Below are 25,165 nucleotides of genomic sequence, written 5' to 3'. Positions count from 1 at the left end.
AAGATATCAGATTAATCACTTATTTTAAAATGTTTGCAAATTTCCACTCTTATAAACAATACTAAAATAAATATTTTAGTCATTTAAAAAAAAAGAAAGTTCAAAGGTTAAAAGCAGTATTTTAATTGAGTAGGGGAAAAATGGCAGATAGTCTAAACATCTATCATTAGGAAAATGTTTAAATTATAATGTATGTCCTTAAATAGATTATAGAATAGCCATTATAACATGTTTTTAATAGGTGGCTACAAATCCAAATTACAGTATTTCTTCAACTATTTTAAAAATGTACTTAGGTTAAAAATTGGAAGGCAATGGACAAAAAAGTTAATTGTTGCTTTCGATTAATAAGACAGTAGAATTTTTTCATACTCCTTTTTAAACTTTCCATGCTTTTTGAAAATTTCTTTTAAATGCTACTTTAAAGATTCTCATTTAATGCAAAGGTAACAGAAGCTTGGGCGTGGTGGCTCAGGCCTATAATCCTAGCACTTTGGGAGGCTAGCGCAGGAGGACCACTTAAGCCCAGGAGTTTGAGACCAGCCTGGGCAACATGATGAGACATCTCTACAAAAAAATTTTTTTTTCATTGCCAGACATGGTGGCATGCACCTGTGATCCTAGCAACTTGGGATCCTGAGGTGGGAGGATCCCTTGAGCCCAGGAGGTTGAGGCTACAGTGAGCCATGTTCACACCACTGCATTCCAGCCAGGGAGACACAGTAAGACCCCACCTCAAAAAAGGTAATAGAAATCTTTTTAAATGGTATTATAAACATTAATGGAAAAATAATCTGATCAGAAATATTTGATTAACCTTTTAAAATAACACTGTTGTTAGCACCTACTATATGTCAGTCACATTACATACGTTAGAATTTCTGTTCCTCACATCAATTTATGAAGTAGGGATTACAACCCCCCCACTCACATTTTACATGAACAAAAATGGAGCTGAGAGGGGTTACAGACATTACTCTACTGTCTGAGACCATAGAGTAAGTAATGGATCCAGAATTTGAACTTTCTGACTCCAGGTTTAGGACTCTTTCCATTAACTTGTTCTGTCTTCCCCGATACTATGCAGGATTTTCAGTTCCAGTTCCCTAACATGAAATCACAGGTCTTTACTATATGACATTGCTTGGACAACCTCAAAATATCAACAAACCATTTAACCAAGTCAGAAACAAAAATTCAATATATTTCTACAAGATTAAAAAGCAATTTATCTTAATACATATGAACCTAAAATGTCCATAAAATTTCTAAACAAAAAGGAATTATCCCACATTTCAGAAGTTTAAAATATTATAGATTATTAGTAGTAGAAAAAAATACTAACTTTTTTCCATCGAAAGAGGTGATCTGAAAACAATATCGTCTGTCTTCACAGTCCACAGCCATCACTGAACAGTTGTCTATGTCCATGGCCAGGCCTCCTGCTACATCCCCACGGGCCTGACTCATTAAATTTCCACCCTGCGTGAAGTAAAACTGTCTGTCCCAGGTAGATGACACCAAGCCTGTTTTACTAAATGAAGAAAGCACATTCACTCTTTAGTAACAACATACCTGAAATCTCATCATCAGCTAGACACAAGATAAAGCATGTTACAAAGAACTGGCTTCCGAAAAGGCACCAAGATGCCAAGAAAATAAATATAAATATGCTTTCAGTCTCTAAAATAAATTCATGTATGTTGACTCACTTTTGTGAATGTGTATACAGTTTCCAAAACAAGGCTGGAAATTATCAAACTGTGGCTGTTATAATAACGATCCATAAAATACAGGCTATAGTTCAACTTCCAAGGGAGTAAATTCAAAACAATATAATTTATTTTATTTCTAGGGTTAACCTGCTTCATCCTATCATCAGGTAAAAACTAACATTTGACTTGGTGCTATAATTACAAATATATTAAAGTATGATAAATGATATTTCACAGCATTCTCATGCGATGATACCATACGTGAATATTTACTCAAACTCAAATTAATTTCACTTCATTTTTTTTTTGAGACAGAGTCTTACTCTGTCCCCCAGGCTGGAGTGCAGTGGCGCGATCTCGGGTCACCGCAACCTCTGCCTCCCAGGTTCAAGTGATTCTTGTGCCTCAGCCTCCTGAGTAGCTGGGATTACAGGCATAAGCCACCATGCTCATCTAATTTTTGTATTTTTAGTAGAGGTGGAGCTCCACCATGTTGGCCAGGCTGGTCTCGAACTCCTGACCTCAGGTGATCCACCCGCCTTGATCTCCCACAAAGTGCTGGGATCACAGGTGTGAGCCACCACACCCAGCCTTGGTTTCACTTCTTTTATCATTCTACATTATTCAATAAATATCTAGGTAGGATTTTACTTCTGAAAAGTATTCACGTACCTCATCTGTCAAAAAGTTCACATAATACTAACACCTCTAAAAAGTTTCAACCTTTAATAAAAATCAAAACAATATGACAGACATCAATTATTTATTATATTCATTTGGTATTGTCTTACATGATATACAATATACAAAAATAACAATAGTTTTCTTACTTCCTAGCATTAAGGTATCCAGCCTTTCGGGTTAAATTTCGATTAACAGGAAATTTGGTGGGGTCTGGGTCAGGCACATATAAGGGATCACTGGCTACTTCCAAATCCTCTATTGTCTGTTGCATGGTCTCTATATCACTGTCCATTTCCCTGCGAACACTGACACAGAACAGATTATTTACTACAAATCACAACCAATATAGAACTCCTTACCAATCATGTTTACCTGCATATTTGTTTTGGGTACGTTTTCTTAAAGAGAGGAAATGTGGTATGCGTGGTTAAAACAACACGAACACATTTTAAAACAGGTTTACAGTTTATTTGAAACTTAGGTATTTTGGAAACAATACTAAATTCAAAAAATGAATGAAGTCCCACTGAATCCCTGCTTTCGGTGTAATTTTCAAACTGCGCCTTTAAAACAGAGGTCCTGTGCCTTTAAAACAACAATCACTTTCATCTCTCTCCATACCGCGGACAGACCACATATACTGCTCAGCATTTTGAACCTGATGAGAACTGCTTTCTCTCTCTCTCTAAGCTTTCATGGCTATTTAGTAATCTCCCATTAAACTCCCACAATTTCAAGTTTAAAGATAATTTCACTTATGGGGAATTACTATTATGTGTCTGTTATATTCAGACATAAAACTGAGTTTAGAATCAAATGATCACCATTAAGAAATTCGAAGTTCACAATCTATGGAAAAAAGAGATTAAAAACAAAAAACAAAAAACAAAAAACAAAAAAAAAACAAGAAGTAACCATGGACCACATAAGAAACTCTCATGGCAGGGAAAATATTCCCTCAGGAAATTAAATGACAAATATCTTTATATTATATCATTGAGCTGTTAAGCTATCATTCACATCATTTCATTTTCAATTTTAAGGAAAAAAATACTTACTTCTGAACGCTTGTTCCAATATTAGCTAAAAATTCTTCCAGTTGTTCATTAAGATTTTCAGAACCCATCTTAAAGAAACTTATCTGGAGAGCAGGGAGTGGGGGGAATTGAACAATACAAAAATACATTAAGCAATACTTAAAGTAAATCATATAAACAATCTCTAAGATACATGGTTAAGTAAAAAACAAAGGAATATTCCCATTTGTGTAAAAATACATTGTAGTTTGCGATTTCTACTGCACATGGAGCCATTAAGGAAGTTAGACTTAAATTCCACTACATATCCTTTTATATTTTTTGGATTGGAACAAGTAATACATATGTTATGGTTAACAATCTTTTAAAATTGGAAAATAAATTTTAAAGTATTTCCAATAAATTATATAAAGTATTTCATGTTTACAAGATAAGTTTTCTATCTGAGGAATAATCAGTAAAGTACTCTTTTACTTAAATAGATTCAAAATTTTTTTTTTTCTTGAGACAGGGTCTCGCTTTGTCATCCAGACTGCACAATAACACCTCACTGCAGCCTCAGCCTCCTAGGCTCGAGGGATCCTTCCATCTCAGCCTCCCAAGTTGATGGGACCACTGAGGCATGCTACCAAGCCCAACTAATTTTTTCATTTTTTGTAGAGATGGGGTCTCCCTACATTGCTAAGGCCAGTCTCAAACTCCTGGACTCAAGTGATTCTCCTACCTCGGCCTACCAAAGTGCTCGATTATAGGCATGAGGCACCGCGCCTGGCCTCAATTTTCTTTAAACTCTTAATTTTTAGGAGACTGACACTTTGTCTTATACTACCCAAAACAAATTTCTAGCCCCCTTCCTGATGTACTCTTGGGGCACGCTGGAGTTCATCTATTATTTTTAACTCAGGAAGCATGCAAGGAATATGGGATAAACTCAAGCCTGTTCATTCTCTTTCAGATCTATTATGAAGCAAGTGTTTAGGTGAAGCTCCAGCAATAGGTATAACTCTGAAATTCATTTAGCTTTCTGTTCTCAGTCCCCAGCTATGATGAACAAGTGGTTTCATTTACCCTAAAATATTTGAAATCTTCATTTGCAAGGAAAACCATTCTGCTTAACTTCCTTAAAATAATAGTCTGATGACATTTTTTAAAATTACTTCTTAAAACACAGACATGAACAAGGATGTTGAAAATAGTTTATAATATCTTTATACTTAATGTAAATATCAAGCTTAATATAAAGCTTTTAGGACAGTTATAATCCAAAATACAGTATAGTATTTACCTGAGCTTGCATGTACCCAAGTAGAGGTTCTAACAATGCTATTTTCTTCTTGTACTGAAGAGTATTTAATGCACAAAAATAATGCATCATGGTCTGGTGTTGTTTCTTTCTAGACGTGTACACATCTTCTGTTACTTCATACTTCACCTTTGAATGAAAAGATTTAAATAATTAAGTAAATAATCTGCTATTATTTACTTAATTTTGTATTATCTTCAGTAGGAGCTGTGGAGAAGAGCCTACCCGAGGAAAAGGTGTATCACAAGCAATTGAGCATTGATGTTCCTGTTTCTGATCTTTTAGAAATCCTTCAACATACTGGTTAAGCGAATTTTCCTGTTTAACTTCCAACCACATAATTTACAAAATGCACATTGAGGCCAGGCGTGGTGGCTCATACCTGTAATCCTAGCACTTTGGGAGGCCGAGGCAGGAAGATCACTTGAGGCCAGGAGTTTAAGAGCAGCCTGGTCAACATGGTAAAACCCTGTCTCTACTAAAAATGGAAAAAAATTAGCTGGGTGCAGTGGTACATGCCTGTAATTCCAGCTACTGGGAAGGCTGAGGCATGAGACTAGCTTCACCCTGGGAGGTGGAGGTTGCAGTGAGCCAAGATCACACAACTGTACTCCAGCCTGGGCGACAGAGACTGTCTCAAAAAAAAAAAAAAAAAAAAAAAAAAGGCACATTGAAAACAGAATTCTGAAAGGCCGGGTGCGGTGGCTCAAGCCTGTAATCCCAGCACTTTGGGAGGCCGAGACGGGCTGATCACGAGGTCAGGAGATCGAGACCATCCTGGCGAACACGGTGAAACCCCGTCTCTACTAAAAAATACAAAAAACTAGCCGGGCGAGATGGCGGGCGCCTGTAGTCCCAGCTACTCAGGAGGCTGAGGCAGGAGAATGGCGTAAACCCGGGAGGCGGAGCTTGCAGTGAGCTGAGATCCAGGCCACTGCACTCCAGCCTGGGCGACAGAGCGAGACTCCGTCTCAAAAAAAAAAAAAAAACAAAAGAAAACAGAATTCTGTACATAACTAGGTATGGTACAGTAACTAAACTAAGCACGGCAGAGAAAGCTTACCACATGGAGGAAGGGCAGACAATTGTTTGTTATTAGCTTAGCCATTAGTCTTTGATCAGTTCACAGCATACCACTCTCCCCTCCTGGTTCTCTCCCTATAGTCTTCCTCTCTTGTACTTGCTTGTCTTCCTTCACCCATACTTGAAATATGTGTGCTCCCTAGAGTTCTTTTATTCAGACAACATATATTTATTGAATACCTATTATGTAATAGGCATTATGTTCTTCTGTCTTCCTCCTTAGAATCCTCAAGTACCAAGAATATTCTAATATTCCAATACATCAATGACTCACAAATTTTATCTCTTCCCTCTCACTCTCCCAAGGGACAGAGGAAACACATCTCCAGCTGGGTTCTTTATGTGTGTTTATGTGCTACAAATGTACAAAACTGAAGATAGTTTTGTACACAAAACCTGTTCTTCTACTTTGGCTCTCTTACTTACTACAGGATCCATCCAGACATCCAAGAAATCTAGGACTCATTTTTTATTCCTCCTATTACCACAAGTCTTGTCAACTCATACTTAAGAAATATCTCTCCAAAGTACTCCTTCCTCTCCACTTTCAGTAACAACCTTAGCTGAGGCCTTCATTATATCTTTGCAAACTATTCCAATTCCTTTCATTGGATTCCCTCTAGTCTTGTCCTCTTCACATTTTCATTAGTATGTTTGTTCTATAACACAACTGCATGATGTTATTCACCTACTTAGAATCCTTTGGCAGCTATCCACTCCCTCTAACACAAATTTCAAGGTCATTAATATAGTAATCTGGTACCAATATACTTCTTACCCTTTCTGCCACATCTCCAAACATCTCCTTTACTGTCACAGAATACTCCTAACCTTTACACTCTCCCAACTCCACCATGTGCCTCTGAAAGGCTGTTTTTCTTTCAGGAAAGCAATCTCCAATTCCAAACTAGTGTTATCCACTTATCTTCAATGTAAATGTCACCTTTTAAAAGTGTAACCTTTGCTGGTCAGGTGCAGTGGCTCACGCCTGTAATCCCAGCACTTTGGGAGGCTGAGGCGGGCAGATCACCTGAGGTCAGGAGTTTGAGACCAGCCTGGCCAACACGGTGAACACCCACCTCTACTAAAAATACAAAAATTAGCTGAGCATGGTGGCTCACGCCTGTAATCCCAGTTACTGGGGAGGCTGAGGCAGGAGAATCACTTGAACCCAGGAGGTGGAGGTTGCAGTGAGCCGAGACAGCGCCACTGCACTCCTGCCTGGGAGTCAGAATGAGGCCCTGTCTCAAAAAAAAAAAAAAAAAAAGGCGTAACCTTTCCCAATTCACCAATCAAAGCTAACTGCTCCCCTCTCTGTGCTCTCTCAGCATTTTATTAAAACCCCTATTATTGTATTTAACTAATAACAGAGTTAATCCATGCCTTCTTGTCATCCTTGTACTTTGGTTCCTAGTCGACTTGCATGCCTTCACACAGGTAGCCTTCAATAAATGTGCAGTATCCAGTCTTTGAGGGCAGGAGTGAAGCCTATTCCCATTGTTCCCCCAAGGTACCCAACAGACTGTTTGACATATATTAGGTGCTCAATGAATTTTTAAATAAAATGAAGTTGGTGAAAAAGTGTTTTTTAAAATACTTTGAATAGCCAGAAGTAATGTAAAATATATCAAATTTGATACCTAGAGCCTTTGACTACTTCTCTAAGGCCAAGTGACTATTAGAGATCTCAAAATATATACATTTTATCAATACACCATTAAGTAGTAGTCTGCAGCTAAAATTAGAAAACGAAAAGGAAATCAATCTTCGTACTAAACTTTTTTGTGTGAGAAACATTTCCTTTGTCACAGTAGCTGTTGCACAGTAAATCGTACCCAACTATAGATTCCCACAAGCAGTCACTGCGTTTCCAACAGCAGCTGCAGCCAAGGCTACAGACACCAACACCCAGGCACAGAGATCACCTCAGTCACAAGCATCTAGAAAGACCTACACATCAAGCCTTGGACTAGGTGCTGGAGAAAGACATGATCTTAAGGCACGCCCAGAAGAACTTGTTAATATTCTGTTCTCTCATATTTACTTGAATGCATTTCTCCTCAAATATAGTGTAATATTTCTGTATTTCACTCCTTGAACAAATATCAAAAGATATATATTTCTGTAAATAAGGAGGGCCTCATAACAGAATTTCATTATGTGTGTGACAATTCTACTTCTTGACCACTCTATCTCAGAAGACATTTTTGAACACACATATATATTTAAACAGAAGCAATGCCATGTCATCAAAATACAAAGCAATAAGAGGCAATGTTATATACTGGGCATCAGTTACATTTCCAGAATAGTTATGTTTACTCATAACATCAAATTTTGGCCGAAGAAAGTATTTTGTTTAAAGAGATCAATGATTATCAGAAAGGTTTCAAACAGCTAGAAGGAAAGAATAAACTAAGAGTAATATAACAAAACATACAAAGTAACTCCTGGCTCTATTTTGATAGAGGAAAAACTAGACCACCTAATGAATAGTTGTTAATCATGACACTGAAGGAATAAATATGTATCACACCTTGTCATTTTCTCTTTTTTTGGATAACCGGCTATATCTGTTAATTGCAGCATCATGATCTGGAAAAAAGAAACGAGTGTTAACAATACAACAGTACTTTTCAAAACTTACAAATGCTTTCAATGGTCTTCACATGTGCATCTTTCCACAAACGTACTGAAGCAAAAATTTCCTACCACATGATCACTGAACTCAAATTTTCCCCACAGCTAAATTTCCCCTAAATTATGTGTCTACTTCTCAAACTGGTTTTTAAAAAATTAATTCCAGGAAACTAATGCAGTAAAGCTTTTTAAAGTATTTTGTAGTATTAAAAATAGCAAATGCAGCTTAGACACAGTGGTACATGCCAACAGTTCCAGCTAATCAGGAGGATGGGGCAGCAGGATCACTACAGTATGCTATGATTGTGGCTTGAATAGCCACTGCACTCCAACCTGGGCAACAGAGCAAGACCCCATATCTTAAAATATATACACATATATATATACACACACACACACACACACATATATATATCTAACACTCATTAAAGAAAAATTGGGATATATAAAAGAACAAGAAAGGTAAAATACTATAACATCTCTTTAGGCATTATGAAGATAGTAACCTATAAGACTTAATTTCCTTAAGATTTTTCTTAAATTACACTGGTTATACAGTGTAATTTAAGAAGCAATACTGATTTAAGTAATGTTCACTTATTTTTAATTGGGTTCTTTTTTTTTCAATTATTACAAAGAATCTAGCCACAGATATGCACTGATAAACAAATACATCACTGCAAGAAATAAGTATGCAAATTATAGGGCTTACCGTTACTTGCAATCTGAAATACTTCCTTTAACGTTAGTATTTCTGAAAAAGTTCAAGAATAATTTAAGTTTGGCATATTTATGAAATACATTTGTTTGGAAAACAATAACTGTTAAACTATAATTAAAACTCCAAATAATATTTCATACTTCAACATTCAGGTTGAAAAAGCTATTCTGTGTTTCAGCTAGTCTATGAAACATTTACTATCATTAGCAACAGTTACACTACCAGAAAATCTACTTGCTACAAATTAGTGATATGACAGAAAAACAAATTTAAACACCCACTGTAAATGCTAAGATATGCAAATATTCTGGTTTAGTGCCAGAATCATGCATTTTTGGTATATAAATCTAAACATTCAAATGCTAAACGAGAAACAAAACATCTTATTAATAAGATTATGCCATTCAGTCCCCTTACACTGAAGAAAAGAGATCTTGTTCTAGACCTTAGAAATGACCATTCTTGAGGATCACAACCACAATTAGTAACTCCATCTTTAAAATACATTAGAGATGTATTGGTGACTGAGTAAAGTAAAGGTGGCACAGGTTGCTGTCCAGAAATGGTGGTAGATATAGAATAGTATGATGATATGCATTTGTCTGTATTCCATGTATAATTTAAATACTTTACCATTCACTGATACATTAGTTCAATATTTTTAATCTCTCTACATATTTTGGAAGTAAGTCTGTATGGCTGAGATTACAAGTTATGGGAAAGCAGAACCAATTCTATAAAACTCATTGTATCACCTAGTAATCCTAAGTGGGTAAAAATAAAACCCACAAACAACCAGGTTGTAGACTGTTAAATGTGCCAGTACCCCTACCTCTTGCCACTTCAGCCCATACATACACCTCTGTACCCTGTGCCACTACCCTAACTCAGGCCTTGGTCACATCTCATGGGACTCCCACAACTTCCCAGTCTAGTCTCCTACATAACAAGGCTACTCTATTCCATCCTCCAAAGGAATTGTGTCTCTCCTTAAAGACCCCCATTGACTACTCCTTTGCTCATAAACTGAAGTCTAGCCTCTTAGCATGACCTACTCCCATCTCCTCTATTTCTGGATTCATCTCCTGCCTCACTCTAACACATCCAGCATTGCAGCCACACTGAGTTTCTTGCTACTGTCAAATAGGCTGTGTATTTCTAAAAGCCATACTTTGTGAACTCTAGTCCCTCTAACAGAACAATGACTCTTCTGGCAAATTCCTCTTCACTGTTCAATGCTCATGTCACATCCTTGAGTGAAGCCTTGCTGACCCCTCCTAACAGCCCCGCCAGCACCTTGCTCATTCCCTAATTATAAGAGACATAAGTGTTGTAATTATGTGTGTGCCCACTGCCTTCTCTAGAATTTCTCAAAAGAGGGGGTATCTTATCCATATTGGTATTTCTCAATGTCTAGTTTGACATCTAGCAGGAGCTCCTATAAATGTTTGATAACTGAGCAAAGTAAGAGTGGCACAGGTTGTGGTCAAGAAATGGTGTAGGTATAGAGTAATATGCACTTTACAAGCGTTGATCTCACAGCCAATGAAAGTAAACATAAGCTTGACTTCAATACCTTTCAGATCTCTTTCTTTAAACTGGGTAATGGGGAACATCATGGCATCAGCAAGTTGAGTTGAAAGTACTGCATGACAAGAGCTAAGCTAGAAAAAGAAAGACCAAAAAGGCCAAATAACTATACACAGACATTTAACCAGTGTTATGTAAATTAAACAGAATCTAGCAGAAAAGGTTCTGCTGTATTTTATATAGGCAAACACTAAAAATTATGTGATACAGTACAAAATACTATATAGTAAAAAAAAATTCCATTTACTAAACTCTTAGAAAATACAGAATGACCTTGGATTTGGTAACGGTTTCTTGCATATGACACTAAAAGCACAAGGAACAAAAGAAAATATATAATGGACATCATCAAAATTTAAAACTTCTCTGCATCAAAGCACACCATCAAGAAAGTGAAAAGAAAAAAAAACAACTCAGAATGGGAGAAAATATTTGCCAATTACGTATGTGATACGTAACTTGTATCTAGAAAGAGAACGTTTACAACTTAATAATAAAAAGACAACCAATTTAAAAACAGGCAAAGGATCTGTATAACTTCTTCAAAGATAAACAAATGGCCAATAAGCACATGAAAAGGTGCTCAATATCATTAGACATCAAGAAAATGCAAATCAAAACCACAATGAGAGACCACCTCACACTCACTCAGATGGCTATAATTTTTTTGTTTTGTTTTGTTTTGTTTTTTGTTTTTTTTTTTTTTGAGACGGAGTCTTGCTCTGTCTCCCAGGCTGGAGTGCAGTGACCGGATCTCAGCTCACTGCAAGTTCCTCCTCCCGGGTTTACGCCATTCTCTCGCCTCAGCCTCCCAAGTAGCTGGGACTACAGGCGCCCGCCACATCGCCCGGCTAAGTTTTTGTATTTCTTTAGTAGAGACGGGGTTTCACCGTGTTAGCCAGGATGGTCTCGATCTCCTGACCTCGTGATCCGCCCGTCTCGGCCTCCCAAAGTGCTGGGATTACAGGCTTGAGCCACCGCGCCCGGCCTATAATTTTTTTTAAAATTTTACATACACACAAACAAAAATAATTGTTGGCGAGGATGTGGAAAAACTGGAACCCTCCTACACTGCTGGTAGGAATGTAAAATGGTGCAGGCACTGTAGAAAACAGTTTGGTGGTTTTCTACATTATTTAACTTTTAAATAAACAAACATAAAATTACCATGCAATGACCCAGCAATCCCGTTTCTGGGTATCTACTCAAGAGAACTGAAAACTGTTGTTCAAAAAAAAAAAAAAAAAAAAAAAAAAAACCTGTATATGAATGCTTATCACAACATTATTTGAACTAGTTAAAAGGTAGAAACAACACAAATGAACAAGGATAAACAGATACAGATATATAAAGAGATGACTAGATAAACAAAACTTGATATATCCATAACAATGAAATTTTATTTAGCCAAAAAAGGAATGAAGTACTGAGGCATATTACAACATGAATGAACCTTGAACACATTATGCTAAGTGAAAGCAGACATTAAAAACTCTAAAATTATGAGTTCATTTATATGAAATATCAAAAGTAGGCAAAGTCATACAGAAAGAAAGCAGATTAGTGGTTGACAAGGACTGAGGGAGCAGGGAGGTGGAAATGACTGCTTGATACGGTTTGGCTGTGTCCCCACCCAAATCTCATCTTCAATTGTAGCTCCTATAATTCCCACGTTGTGGGAGGGGCCCCGTGGGAGATAAATGAATCATGGGGGCAGTTTTCCCCCATACTGTTCTCGTGGTAGTAAGTTTCATGAGATCTGATGATTTTCTAAGGGGTTCCCCTTTCACTTGTCTTTCATTCTCTCTCATGTGCTGCCATGTAAGATGTGCCTTTCGCCTTCCGCCACGATTGTGAGGCCTCCCCAGCCACGTGGAACTGTGGGTCTATTAAACCTCTTTTTCTTTATAAATTACCCATCTCAGGTATGTCTTTATCAGCAGTGTGAAAACAGACTAATATACTGCTTAACGGGCACAAGGCTTCCTTTGAGATGATGAAAATGTCCTAAAAACCAGACGGTGGTTATGGTTGCATAGCACTGTGAATGCACTAAATGTCATGAATGGCAAATTTTATGCTATGTGTACTTTATTTTTGTAATGATGTAATGGCAAATTTTATGCTATGTGTACACAATTTTTGAAATGAAAAAAATTACATTATTTCTTTATCTTGATTTCCTGGTAAAACATTTTGCTATAATGGGTTATTAAACTATTTCAAAAAAAATACTTTTCCAGTTAAGATTCTAGAAAACACAGGACTATCAAATGGTCCATGTGAAAAGAAGAGGTTTTACTGCAACAGTAGAGAACAGTTATTGATTCTCCATAAGCTCTCACTACCTCTTCTTCCTGTTAGCTTTCAGGTCTTTGTTTTAATGCTTTGTTGTGGTGACTGATTTGAGGAATTCAGGGTTGATTTTGGCTGTTTAGGATGGCAGGATTAATAAAGACTAAACAGTAAAATGTTGCTTAGAGCAACCACAAAGAAGCCAGATGTAGCTCACTACCTAACTCTTCTCTCCCTGCCTACATCTAATGACACATGTCAAGACTGAATGTTACATGGACTACATGCAGAAGAAGCACATCTATATGTTTATTCCTGGAAAACAATGTTTTAATCTGGTAAAGAAAGTATTGTTTTGATGAGCCAGCCACCAGGATGTGGAAGTAAGGTTCTTCTTTAGTCATCTCTGTAATAGAGCTTTACTCATAAAATAAAAGCCAAGCAACTGGGTAACTTAATTACAAGACCATTTAATCAAGCAAAATAAAATAAAAGTTTACCTCATCTATAACTTTTGAAAACTGTTGCAATGTAGAGCTCATAACTTCATCATCACCTCCCAATGGAAAACGCTGAAAAACGAGAAACAGAGATGAGGTAAAGTTTCAACGTCGTGTCTTTTGGGAATGACATTACTATAATTTACATTTTTAAATAACTTCAGAAAAACTTCCAAAATTTTGAATAAGCTCTAAAATATCATTTAACTAAAATTGTGTAATGTATATAATTAATAAACATTAATTGTTTAAGTAACCAATTGACATGGCATATTGGAATCTCCACCATACTCGAAGTTCAAAGATTTAGCATTTAGCTCCATTTCCTCCAATAATGGTGTAATGCTGAGCAAGTCACAACTTCTTCATTTGTAAAAAGAAAACAGGTAAACTAGATAGCCTCTGTATTTAATATTAAATCATTAAAATTATCTGAACATAAGTGCTATCACGAAATTTCGATGGTATATTCTGTGAATTCAAGAAAACTTAAGGATTCTTGTTGAAAGTCTATCTATACAGATACCATACTTTTAAAATTATGCTTTTAAAACTTTGATATACAATACCTGTTTTTCATATTCTTTTAAAAGTTTTGAGGTCAGGTGTGTTGCTGCACTTAATTCATTCTATGGAAAAAGCATTCAAATTAGCATGATCATACTGAGAAAAAAGTTTTAGTTGAATATACCTAATTTATTTATTATCACTTAACATAAATATTGTTAAAACCTTCATTAAATCACTGGAAAGGCGTACTACCATTAAAGCACTTTAAAAGAAAACTCAAACCATAAAATAGACACTCTCAGCAGCGTTCCTGGTGTTTGTTTGTTGCTAATAAAAACTAAGCACTAAATACTTTAAAGCCTAGAAATAAACTGATATAACCTTAGCAAAATCTTTAGAGAGTCTACGTTGATGACTGATTATTGCTCTCTGTAGATGCTGATACTAGACTACAGTAAGCACTTAATAATATACAACCAAAATGTGGTTGACCTAGTCATATAATACAGCAACACAGCCATATGAAAAACTTTAATTTACTTTTTTTAGTGACTATAACAAATACGATATTTCTTTAACATATTAATCATATATCTCTGTGGTCAGAAAGCAAAGCTTCAGAGCCTGATCACAAGGAAAAACTAAACAACAACATAGCAACTTTTAAGTATGTAATGAAAATGTGAAGCCAGAAAGCAAACAATATGAGAAGGGAAAAAAATAAAACTTGTACACTTAGTTAATCCCAAACAAAGTATATCACAGAACCTAGGTTGCTGTTTAAGCTATATAATTAAGTTATCCAAACATAGCTTCAAATTTTATTCCTGGTCAATAAGAAAACCTAGTCATACCCTTCATCTTCTTGTACTCCAGAGGTACATCTAATTTTTAGTGCCTTCTTTTAACTTGACAGAGGCAGCCAACTTTCAAATCCTCTACTGAAAAAGGGGAAGTGTTGGCCATTTGCAGTGGCTCACGCCTGTAACCCCAGCACTTTGGGAGGCCGAGGCGGGCAGATCACCTGAGGTCAGGAGTTCAAGACCAGCCTGGCCAACATGGTGAAACTCCACCTCTAATAAAAATACAAAATTATCCGGGCATAGTGGTGCATGCCTGTAATCCCAGCTACTCAGGAGGCTAAGGCAGGAGAATTGCTTGAACCTGGGAGGTGGAGGGCACAGTGAGTCAAGATTGCACCATTGTACTTCAGCCTGGGAGACATGAGCAAAACCCCGTCTCCAAAAAAAAAAAAAAAAAAAAAAAAAGGGCCAGGCACAATCCCAGCACTTTGGGAGGCCAAGGTGGGCAGATCACCTGAGGTCACGAGTTCAAGACCAGCCTGACCAACATGGAGAAACCCTGTCTCTACTAAAAATACAAAATTAGCTGGCATGCTAATGCATGCCTGTAATCCCAGCTACTCGAGAGGCTGAGGCAGGAGAATCAGTTGAACCCAGGGGGGTGGAGGACGCGGTGAGCCGAGATCACACCACTGCACTCCAGCCTGGGCAACAAGAGCAAAGCTCTGTCTCAAAAAAAAAAATAAATAAATAAATAAATAAAGTGCGGCCGGGCGCGGTGGCTCAAGCCTGTAATCCCAGCACTTTGGGAGGCCGAGACGGGCGGATCACGAGGTCAGGAGATCGAGACCATCCTGGCTAACACGGTGAAACCCCGTCTCTACTAAAAAATACAAAAAACTAGCCGGGCGAGGTGGCGGGCGCCTGTAGTCTCAGCTACTCGGGAGGCTGAGGCAGGAGAATGGCGTAAACCCGGGAGGCGGAGCTTGCAGTGAGCTGAGATCCGGCCACTGCACTCCAACCTGGGCGACAGAGCGAGACTCCGTCTCAAAAAAAAAAAAAAAAAAAAAAAAAAATAATAATAATAATAATAATAAATACATAAAGTGGGGGTGGGGAAGTGTTCCATAAGATTGTAATAAGCATGATTAGGGAAAATACCAGTGATGACATGGGATCTTCATTCAAATCTTAGGAAAGATCACTATCAGTGAGTTTCATGGGGGGTTTGCCCCAAACTATGTTTGGGGAGAATGGGCAGATGCTTCAATCTTCTATCACTTTTGTAGTACTACAAACTGTACTCTAGTAGTTGAAATGTCAGTTCTGTAATACACAATGTTCATTCATCCATTCAACAAATATTTATTACTAAGAGCCTAGTACAGGGCTAAGCACTAGTAAACAAGACAGACACTACCTGTCCTCATGAGGCTTAAAAATTCATGTTTTAAAAGCATCAAGTTAGTCCTCAGTGTTTTACCTGTGCATCATAAATCCGATGCATAGCTTGATACAACTGGTTCATATAGTTGGAAATAGCTGTGGCATCTTCTTCAAATACACCCAGTAAAGACCTTGTCTGTATAAAATAATAGCAGTAAGTTTATGTTAATCATAATACAAATCAGATGGAAAAATATTTTTTCTAAAGGAAGCAAAAATCATAGGATATTAAAGTTCTAGTAATTCTGAGTTTTAATCTATTTTCTCTCTTTGGTAGTAATGTTAAGAAGTCAGAATTTTTTTGTTCTCAGTTTCACTTCAACAAAGCAGAGGTATTTTCCAACTATGTCACACAAACTTTAAGAGAAACAACAGAGGTATATTTTCAGAAACCAAAAATTCTATAAGACAAATCAACAGAAACATTCAAAGCTAAATTAACAGCATTCCATGTAGTATAAATATTTTGAACGTCTTACTTCAGGATAATTTAGTATGATTATTTCTTTTCTTCTATAGTTTTTTCTAGAAGAGGCCAAACCCCTCCCTGTACTAATCTAAAAATACCACAGTACACCCTCCCCAACATGGCCAACTCTTCAGCACATAAAATGCTAACTACGTTTTTCTGAATGCACAATTTGGGGGTTTTCCTTTCTTCTTCTTTATACATGTCTATATGGTTTGGCTTTTGTTTTGTTTTGTTGTTTTTCTACTATGTACATTTAAAAATTATCTTCATTTTAGGCCGGGCACGGCAGCTCATGCCTGTAATCTCAGCACTTTGGGAGGCCGAGGCAGGCAGATCACAAGGTCAGGAGATTGAGACCATCCTGGCTAACACAGTGAAACCCCGTCTCTACTAAAAATACAAAAAATTAGCCAGGCGAAATGTCTTACTTCAGGATAATTTAGTATGATTATTTCTTTTCTTCTATAGTTTTTTCTAGAAGAGGCCAAACCCCTCCCTGTACTAATCTAAAAATACCACAGTATACTCTCCCCAACATGGCCAACTCTTCAGCATATAAAATGCTAACTATGTTTTTCTGAATGCACAATTTGGGGTTTTCCTTTCTTCTTCTTTATACGTGTCTATATTGTTTGGCTTTTATTTTGTTTTCTCGTTTTTCTACTATGCACATTTAAAAATTACCTTCATTTTAGGCTGGGCACAGCGGCTCATGCCTGTAATCTCAGCACTTTGGGAGGCCGAGGCAGGTAGATCACAAGGTCAGGAGATTGAGACCATCCTGGCTAACACAGTGAAACCCCATCTCTACTAAAAATACAAAAAATTAGCCAGGCTTGGTGGCACGTGCCTGCAGTCACAGCTACTCAGGAGGCTGAGGCAAGAGAATAGCTTGAACTTGGGAGGCGAAGGTTACAGTGAGCCAAGATCCCGCCACTGCACTTCAGCCTGGGCGACAGAGCAAGACTCTGTCTCAAAATAAAAAAAAATTTTTTTGATTATCTTCATTTTTTTTTTTTTTTTTTTGAGACGGAGTCTCGCTCTGTCGCCCAGGCTGGAGTGCAGTGGCCGGATCTCAGCTCACGGCAAGCTCCGCCTCCCGGGTTTACGCCATTCTCCTGCCCCAGCCTCCCGAATAGCTGGGACTACAAGCGCCCGCCACCTCGCCCGGCTAGTTTTTTATATATTTTTTAGTAGAGACGGGGTTTCACCAGGTTAGCCAGGATGGTCTCGATCTCCTGACCTTGTGATCCGCCCGTCTCGGCCTCCCAAAGTGCTGGGATTACAGGCTTAAGCCACCGCGCCCGGCCCAGATTATCTTCATTTTAAGGGGGAAAGCATATAAGTAAATGTTAAGAATGTCAGACCAGGCGCGGTTTCTACTAAAAATACAAAAAAAAGCCGGGAGTGGTGGTGGGCGCCTGTAGTCCCAGCTACTCGGGAGGCTGAGGCAGGTGAATGGCGTGAACCCGGGAGGCGGAGCTTGCAGTAAGCCGAGATCGCCCATTGCATTCCAGCCTGGGCAACAGAGCGAGACTCCTCAAAAAAAATAAAAATAAAAATTTATCAAAGATAAGGAAGCTGAAGCTATCAAAGGCAAGGTAGACATACTCACATTACATCCCAAAGGCAGGGGAAGAATGAAAATACCAACAACTATTGGAGATAACTGCAGCTTAAAATCTAAAAGATGACTTTGTAATTTATTCTAAAAATAATTTATGCCTCGACCTTAGATTTTTTTTTGAGACAGAGTCTTGCTCTGCCGCCCAGGTTGGAGGTGCAATGGCACGATCTCAGGCTCACTACAAGCTCCACCTCCCAGGTTCACACCATTCTCCTGCCTCAGACTCCCAGTAGCTAGGACTTCAGGTGCCCACCACCACGCCCGGCTAATTTTTTGCATTTTTTAGTAGAGACGGGGTTTCACCATGTTACCCAGGATGGTCTCGATCTCCTGACCTCGTGATCTGCCTGCCTTGGCCTCCCAAAGTGTTGGGATTACAGGCATGAGCCACAGCACCCAGCCTATACCTCAGCCTTAGAAAAATGTTGTGGTTGTTGTTGCTGTTGTTTGAGACAGGGTCTCATTCTTTCTCCCAGGCTGCAGTGAGTAACATGATCTCAGCTCACTGCAGCCTTGATCTCCCAGGCTCAAACAATCCTCCCACCTCAGCCTCCCAGGTAGCTGGGACTACAGACATGTGCCACCATGTCTGGCTACTTTTTTTCTATTTTTTTGTAGTGACAGGGTCTCACTATGTTACTCAGGCTGGTTTCAAACTGCTTGGCTCAAGCAATTCTCCTACCTCGGCCTCCCAAAGTGCTGGGATTACAGGTCAGGTGTCAGCCACTGTACATGGCCAGAAATTTTTCTTCTTATATCAACTTATTCCTTAGCTTCCTATTTTCAGAGGAGGAAGCTAGGTCAATATAGTATAAAGGAAGGGAAAAGACACAAAATCATTATATCAGTAAGTCCCTATTTTCAGTCTTCTACTTCCCCAGGCCTCAGAGATTTAGATTTGACAGAATCTTTTTCAAACACTCCACTACAATTCCCTATAGTGCTATTTTAAGATGTACAAAAGAAAGCATCAGGAAATCTTGTTTGGCTAGTGCCACTCTTAAGAAAAATCTGCCACTTCATTTTATTTTGTTTTGTTTTTTTCTAAAAATGGGTAATTCCAATTCAAGGAGTTACATATATATGTAAAAACTTGTAGCATAATTAAATTTAAAAGCTCTTCTTAACTCAAACAAAGTTGAAACAGATTCCCTATTTTACGCTAACAATATCAACTTCAACACTGGATAATTACTGTTTGTTTAAAGTTAGTAGCTTAAAAAATAGAATCAATATGGTACCATTTCATTGAATCTATGATGGTATCCATTGTAAGATGCATCATTTTTATTTTTGTACTACTCAAACAAAACAATGCTGGCAATTAAGCTATGATTTAAGGTTTTATGTCTTGAATTTTTTACCTTATATTTTTGGAAACAGACCTTCACACAGAATTTTATCATATACAGCTCTCATGTAAACATAGGAAATATAAGCATCATAAATTTATTTCTAAAACTTCATAGAGTTCAAATCTTATGAACCACTTTTTTTTTTTTTTTTTTTTTTTTTGAGTCAGAGTCTCACTCTGTCACCCAGGCTGGAGCGCAGCAGCGCGATCTTGGCTCACTGCATGCTCTACCTCCCGGGTTCACGCCATTCTCCTGCCCCAGCCTACCATATGGCTGGGACTACAGGTGCCCGCCACCATGCCCAGCTAATTTTTTGTATTTTTAGTCGAGACTGGGTTTCATCGTGTTAGCCAGGATGGTCTCGATCTCCTGACCTCGTGATCTGCCCACCTTGGCCTCCCAAAGTGCTGGGATTACAGGCATGAGGCACCACGCCCGGCCCATGAACCACTTTTCAACTCAAGAGTCATCAATATTCATGTTTTCCTATACATTATCATTCTCTGTGCCATGAGGAGATAAGTATTTCTTAGAAGTACTCCATTTTTGTCCCTAATATTTTCTTCAAGCAAGTTTTGATGATGTCATTTGACATCTCACCAGGTGTCAAAGGAAGGTTTTTGGACAATAATCAGGACTGATATTCCTTTCTCAAATGGTGGCAAAAATGATTTGTTAGTTGAACACTGAGAGACTACACTTGGCCAGTATGCTACCAGGAGAAACAACCAAGTATGTACATTTGCAGGCAATGTGAAATACATTACTACTGCTACCTGGCTGATAACAATTGTTAACATACCATTAACGCTATGAGGAATCCCAATCAGAGACATTAAAATGTTGGGGGGGAAAGGCACATCTCATGAGTATTTCATATTATGCAAAGAAAGAAGATCCCATTTGGGACTGGGGTTTGTCTTCACTGTTCTCTCATAGATGAATCACTAAGATACATATCTACACATAAAATCAATTAAGTTTTTAAAGATCATTATCTGTTTTTAGTAATTAACAAGGTTTATTTTGATTTTAATTTTCAAAACAACATATAAATATGGACAAGGCATCTAGTATAAGCTTAAGATTTTCTGGCTTAATGGATGATCTTTTGCAGAACTGTGTGGTTTCGGCAAGGTAATTCCAAACATGCTTTTTTGCCCCCGCAGGTTCCAGGCAGTATCCTTAAAAGATGCTTCTTTGATCAGCTGGATTTTGGACTTGCAAATTCTCCCTAATTTAATACCTAGTTACTATAAATCAAAACTAAAAGAAGGATAACTGTAATTCAGGATAGTCTTCCATCACTCCCAGGTTCTTTTTGTTTGTTTGTTTGTTTTTTAGAGCCAAAGCCTTGTTCTGCTACCCAAGCTGGAGTGCAGTGGTGTGACCATAGCTCACTGCAGCCACGGACTCCTGGACTCAATTGATCTTCCTGCCCTAGCCTCCTGAATAGCTGTGACTACAGGCTCATGCCACCATGCCCAGCTAATTTTATTTTTGGTAGAGATGAGGTCTTGCTATTTTGCCCTAGGTGGTCCTGAACTCCCACCCTCAAGTATTTACAAGCATGAGCCACTGTGCCAGGCCAAGACTCTTAACTTTTTTACATAGCAACTGGCAGGTCACTTTTGATTAGATCTAAATGATCTAAAAAACTTAAAAACTAATCAAATAAAAAACTTTTAGGGCCTGGTACAGTGGCTCACATCTGTAATCCCAGCACTAAGGCCAGGAGTTCAAGACTAGCCTGGCCAATTTGGTGAGACCCTGTCTTTAAAAAAAAAAAAATTTTTTTTTTTTAAATTTTTTTTTAAGACAGAGTCTCACACTGTTGCCCAGGCTGGAGTGCAATGGAGCAATTTCAGCTCACTGCAACCTCTGCCTCCCCAGTTCAAGCAATTCTCCTGCCTCAGCCTCCTGAGTAACTGGGATTATAGACGCCCACCACCACGCCCAGCTAATTTTTTGCATTTTTAGTAGAGACGGGGTTTCACTATGTTGGCCAGGCTGGTTTCAAACTCCTGACCTTGTGATCCACCCGCCTAGGCCTCCCAAAGTGCTGGGATAATAGGCGTGAGCCACCACGCCCAATCTTCTACAAAAGATTTTTAAATTAGTTGGGCTACTTAGGAGGCTGAGGCAGCAGAATCACTTGAACCCGGGGGGTGAAGACTACAGTGAGCCAAGATCATGCCACTGTACTCCAGCCTGGGCGACAAGAGTGAAACTCCATCTCCAAAAAATTAAAATAAAATAAAATAAAATTAGCCGAGCTTAGTAGCCTAGGAGTTTAAGGTTTCTGAGCTACGGCTGAGCCACTGCAATCCAACCTATGTGACAGTTGAGACTCTGTCTCAAAAAAAAAACAAAAAACTTAACTATGAGCTTTAAAAGTCTTCATATTCTTTGCTGCTCTACTTCTTGGACTCTATTCTAAATAAAATAGTTCAAACTGAGAAGAAAATTTATGTTCCAAAGCATTAATCTCAGCCCTGTTTATAAAAGCAAAACTTTGGGAAAACTCTAAAAGTCCAGCAGTGGATGGTGGAATCAGTTAAGGAAGTGTGTGGTCTTCAAATTTTTTTATTTAGAATGTAAAAACATATGAAGACACTTAAGTTATAACGTTAAGCTAAAAGCAGGATAAAGATCATTATGCACAATATAATCTCAATTCCATTAAAACATGTAGAAGAAAAAAAAAAAAAAACAGTAGAATAAAGAAACCAAACTGTTAACAGGTTTTTGCTGGGTACCCAACAGGTAATTGTGTGTTATTCTTTTCTGGGCCTTCCAATTTTTCTGAAGCAAGCAACTATTATTTTTTTTAATCAGGGTCAAAAATTCAGGCACAACAGCTGAGGTTCAGAGAAGTTGAATGACTTGCCCTAAAGCAGAAGGTAGTAAGTGACAGTGATGACTAAAAATCTCCTCAACCCTAGATTCAAGGCTTTCCATTCTGCCACAGGTTCAACCTAAGAATCACCTCCAAGTATCTATACTTCCTAAATCCCAGTTGTCCCCATTAATTTTCCCAAGTAAATTTTACCTAGTTCAAATTTATTGCCTTTAAACATTGAAGGAATATCAATGTGACTACTTCATTAAAAATTAGCTGGCACAGGCCAGGTGCTCATAGCTGTAATCCCAGCACTTTGGGAGGCCAAAGTGGGCGGATCACCTGACGTCAGGAGTTCAAGACCAGCCTGGCCAATATGGCAAAACCCCGTCTCTACTAAAAATACAAAAACTAGGTGGGTGTGGTGGCACGCGACTATAATCCCAGCTACTCAGGAGGCTGAAGCAGGAGAATCACTTGAACCTGGGAGGCGGAGGTTGCAGTGAGTTGAGATCACGCCATTGCACTCCAGCCTGGGCAACAAGAGCAAAACCTTGTCTCAGAAAAAGAAAAAGAAAAAGAAAAAAACTAGCTGGCACAGTGACACACGCCTGTATTCCCAGCTGCTAGGGAGGCTGAGGCAGGAGGATCACTTCAGCAGAGGTGTTCCAGGACACAGTGCACTACGATAGTGTCTGTGAACAGCCATTGCTCTCCAGATTGGGAAACATAGAAGATCCCCATCTCAACAAACAAACACATATACTGTAAAACTGATACTAGTATGATGCATGCTTGTAAAAAAAAAACACACACAATTCTTAAGTTGTAAACTAATCTGTGCAAAAAGCTCAAGAAATTAGATGAGTCAAGATTTTACCTCTGCCTCACAAGTCATATCTAGGGCAGTATGCAATCCATTCTGAGCTGTTTATAGTCTTTATGGGCTATTAAAAAAAAAAAAAAAGCCAAGTAAGAGAAGAAAGATAAGGCAACCTGTTGAATCTTACATAATAAAAAGTAAAATGACAAAGTACGCCTGACCAATTCCACAAACTTTTTGCAAATCATCTGAAACAAATACAGTTTATAACTTTATATGGAGAAATCATGAAGAAAAAAATTGAACCGGCTATATTGGCAGTCAAGATAAACCAAATGTGTTTCTCTTTTTGTCAGTATAGGCTAAGAGTACATTAGCAGCAGGCAACTGGTCTGTGAAGATAACTTTCAGAATAAAAAAAAACAAATCAATTCTACAATCAGAGCCCCATTTCAACTTGGCAATTAACACTGACACAAAATCCATGGCAGAAGTGTCATCCAGGAAAAGGAGATCTAGACCTCTTCTGCTTTTCTTCTTTGGGGGCCATGTTCAGCTGTAAAGACACACGAAATGGTGCAACTGCATTTCTAAATGAGCAATAATTCAGAAATGTTTCATTCTAAATAGTGTCCAACCAGCAACACCGTCTTAAACCGTTTAAATTATCGTGTAAAAAGGCTTAGAGATGAAGTTTAATCTATGGAAGTTACAGCCCCTGCCAACGTTTTTAAAAATATAGCTGATTTCATTCTTCAGTACTTAAAACATATTAAATGGTTATATTTTCCAAAACTGTCTTAAGCTAGAGCAACCACACCAGCATCATTCCGACGCACAGAACACAGGGCTTTTATTTTGATGAGTTTATTAAGGCCAAGTCTGCAGGGAGCGGCGCAGCAGTCGAGGAGCGGCGAAGGCACCGTCCATCCCTGGCCATACACAGCTCGAGTGACAGCGACCACAGTAACGGGCGGGGAAAGCGGTCTTGGGCTCCGGGACCCGTCACGGGCTTTGCCGTTAGGTCTCCACACACAACCTTACAGCCTCTCTCGAAGAAAAACGATCCATTTCCTTCCCTAGCTTGCTGAGCCTCGGAAATCATTAAATAAGACTACCGGGGTTTCTCTCCCTTCTGCATTTTCTCTGAAGAGGTTCTTGGGGAGAAAATTCCAGGATCGAGATTTAGCACCTCACATTACGGCGATAAAAACGGCGCCTTTCGTCAAATAAAAAGGAGACCCGCGAGCGTACGTGACCGCCCCGGCCCACGAGCACCAGCGGCTCGGTCTCCGCCTGCGGCCCTCGGCCCAGCCGAGCAGGCCCACGCGGGCCTTTGGCGGCGGGCCCACCCTCCACAACCCGGGGTGCGGCCTGCGACGGGCGGTGACCCGGGGCGGCGGCGGCGGCGGCGGCGGCGCCCACCTGGGCCGGGGCGGGCACCTGCGGGAGCGGCGGAGGTGCCAGACCTGGGGTCCGCCCGCTGGGCTCTCCCTCGTCGCCCACCAGCGCCCGCGCCTCACCTGCGGGCTGTCCTCCAGCGTCTCCTCGATGGGCAGTTTGTCGATCCCCGGCATCGTGGCGGAGGGAGGGCGGCGGCAGGAGACGCAGCGGCCGCCCACAGCTCCCCGCGCCGGCCCACCCGCCGCAGCTGACCCCGGCCCGCCCTCTCCGGCTGGCGCGGCCGCCGTCCCCGCCCGCACCGCCTTCAGACGCCGA

At 39.1% G+C, this 25,165-nt stretch overlaps 1 protein-coding gene across 4 annotated transcripts in view; it reads right to left on the bottom strand.

Annotated features, from left to right (window-relative positions):
- APPL1 (adaptor protein, phosphotyrosine interacting with PH domain and leucine zipper 1) overlaps nucleotides 1-25,161 on the bottom strand; it is a 52,754-nt gene extending 27,593 nt beyond the window's left edge. For 3 of the 4 annotated variants that reach the window (XM_030926667.1, XM_030926666.1, XM_030926670.1), the window contains exons 1-11: nucleotides 24,970-25,161; nucleotides 16,365-16,463; nucleotides 14,138-14,197; nucleotides 13,569-13,640; nucleotides 10,760-10,847; nucleotides 9,175-9,216; nucleotides 8,359-8,417; nucleotides 4,722-4,868; nucleotides 3,458-3,540; nucleotides 2,546-2,704; nucleotides 1,346-1,534 (exon numbers count right to left, since the gene is read on the bottom strand). In XM_030926667.1, coding sequence (XP_030782527.1) covers nucleotides 1,346-1,534; nucleotides 2,546-2,704; nucleotides 3,458-3,540; nucleotides 4,722-4,868; nucleotides 8,359-8,417; nucleotides 9,175-9,216; nucleotides 10,760-10,847; nucleotides 13,569-13,640; nucleotides 14,138-14,197; nucleotides 16,365-16,463; nucleotides 24,970-25,023 — 1,052 coding nt within the window. In that variant the 5' untranslated portion in view covers nucleotides 25,024-25,161. Of the gene's footprint in view, nucleotides 1-1,345; nucleotides 1,535-2,545; nucleotides 2,705-3,457; nucleotides 3,541-4,721; nucleotides 4,869-8,358; nucleotides 8,418-9,174; nucleotides 9,217-10,759; nucleotides 10,848-13,568; nucleotides 13,641-14,137; nucleotides 14,198-16,364; nucleotides 16,464-23,503; nucleotides 23,571-24,969 lie in introns of all 4 variants that reach the window. The other variant, XM_030926668.1, reaches the window with a different exon arrangement.
- Between the last annotated feature and the right edge of the window lie 4 nt (nucleotides 25,162-25,165).

Source organism: Rhinopithecus roxellana, chromosome 1 (assembly GCF_007565055.1).
Source record: "Rhinopithecus roxellana isolate Shanxi Qingling chromosome 1, ASM756505v1, whole genome shotgun sequence".
In the NCBI taxonomy this organism is placed as follows: domain Eukaryota; kingdom Metazoa; phylum Chordata; class Mammalia; order Primates; family Cercopithecidae; genus Rhinopithecus; species Rhinopithecus roxellana.
This window is presented reverse-complemented; position numbering and strand designations above follow the sequence as displayed.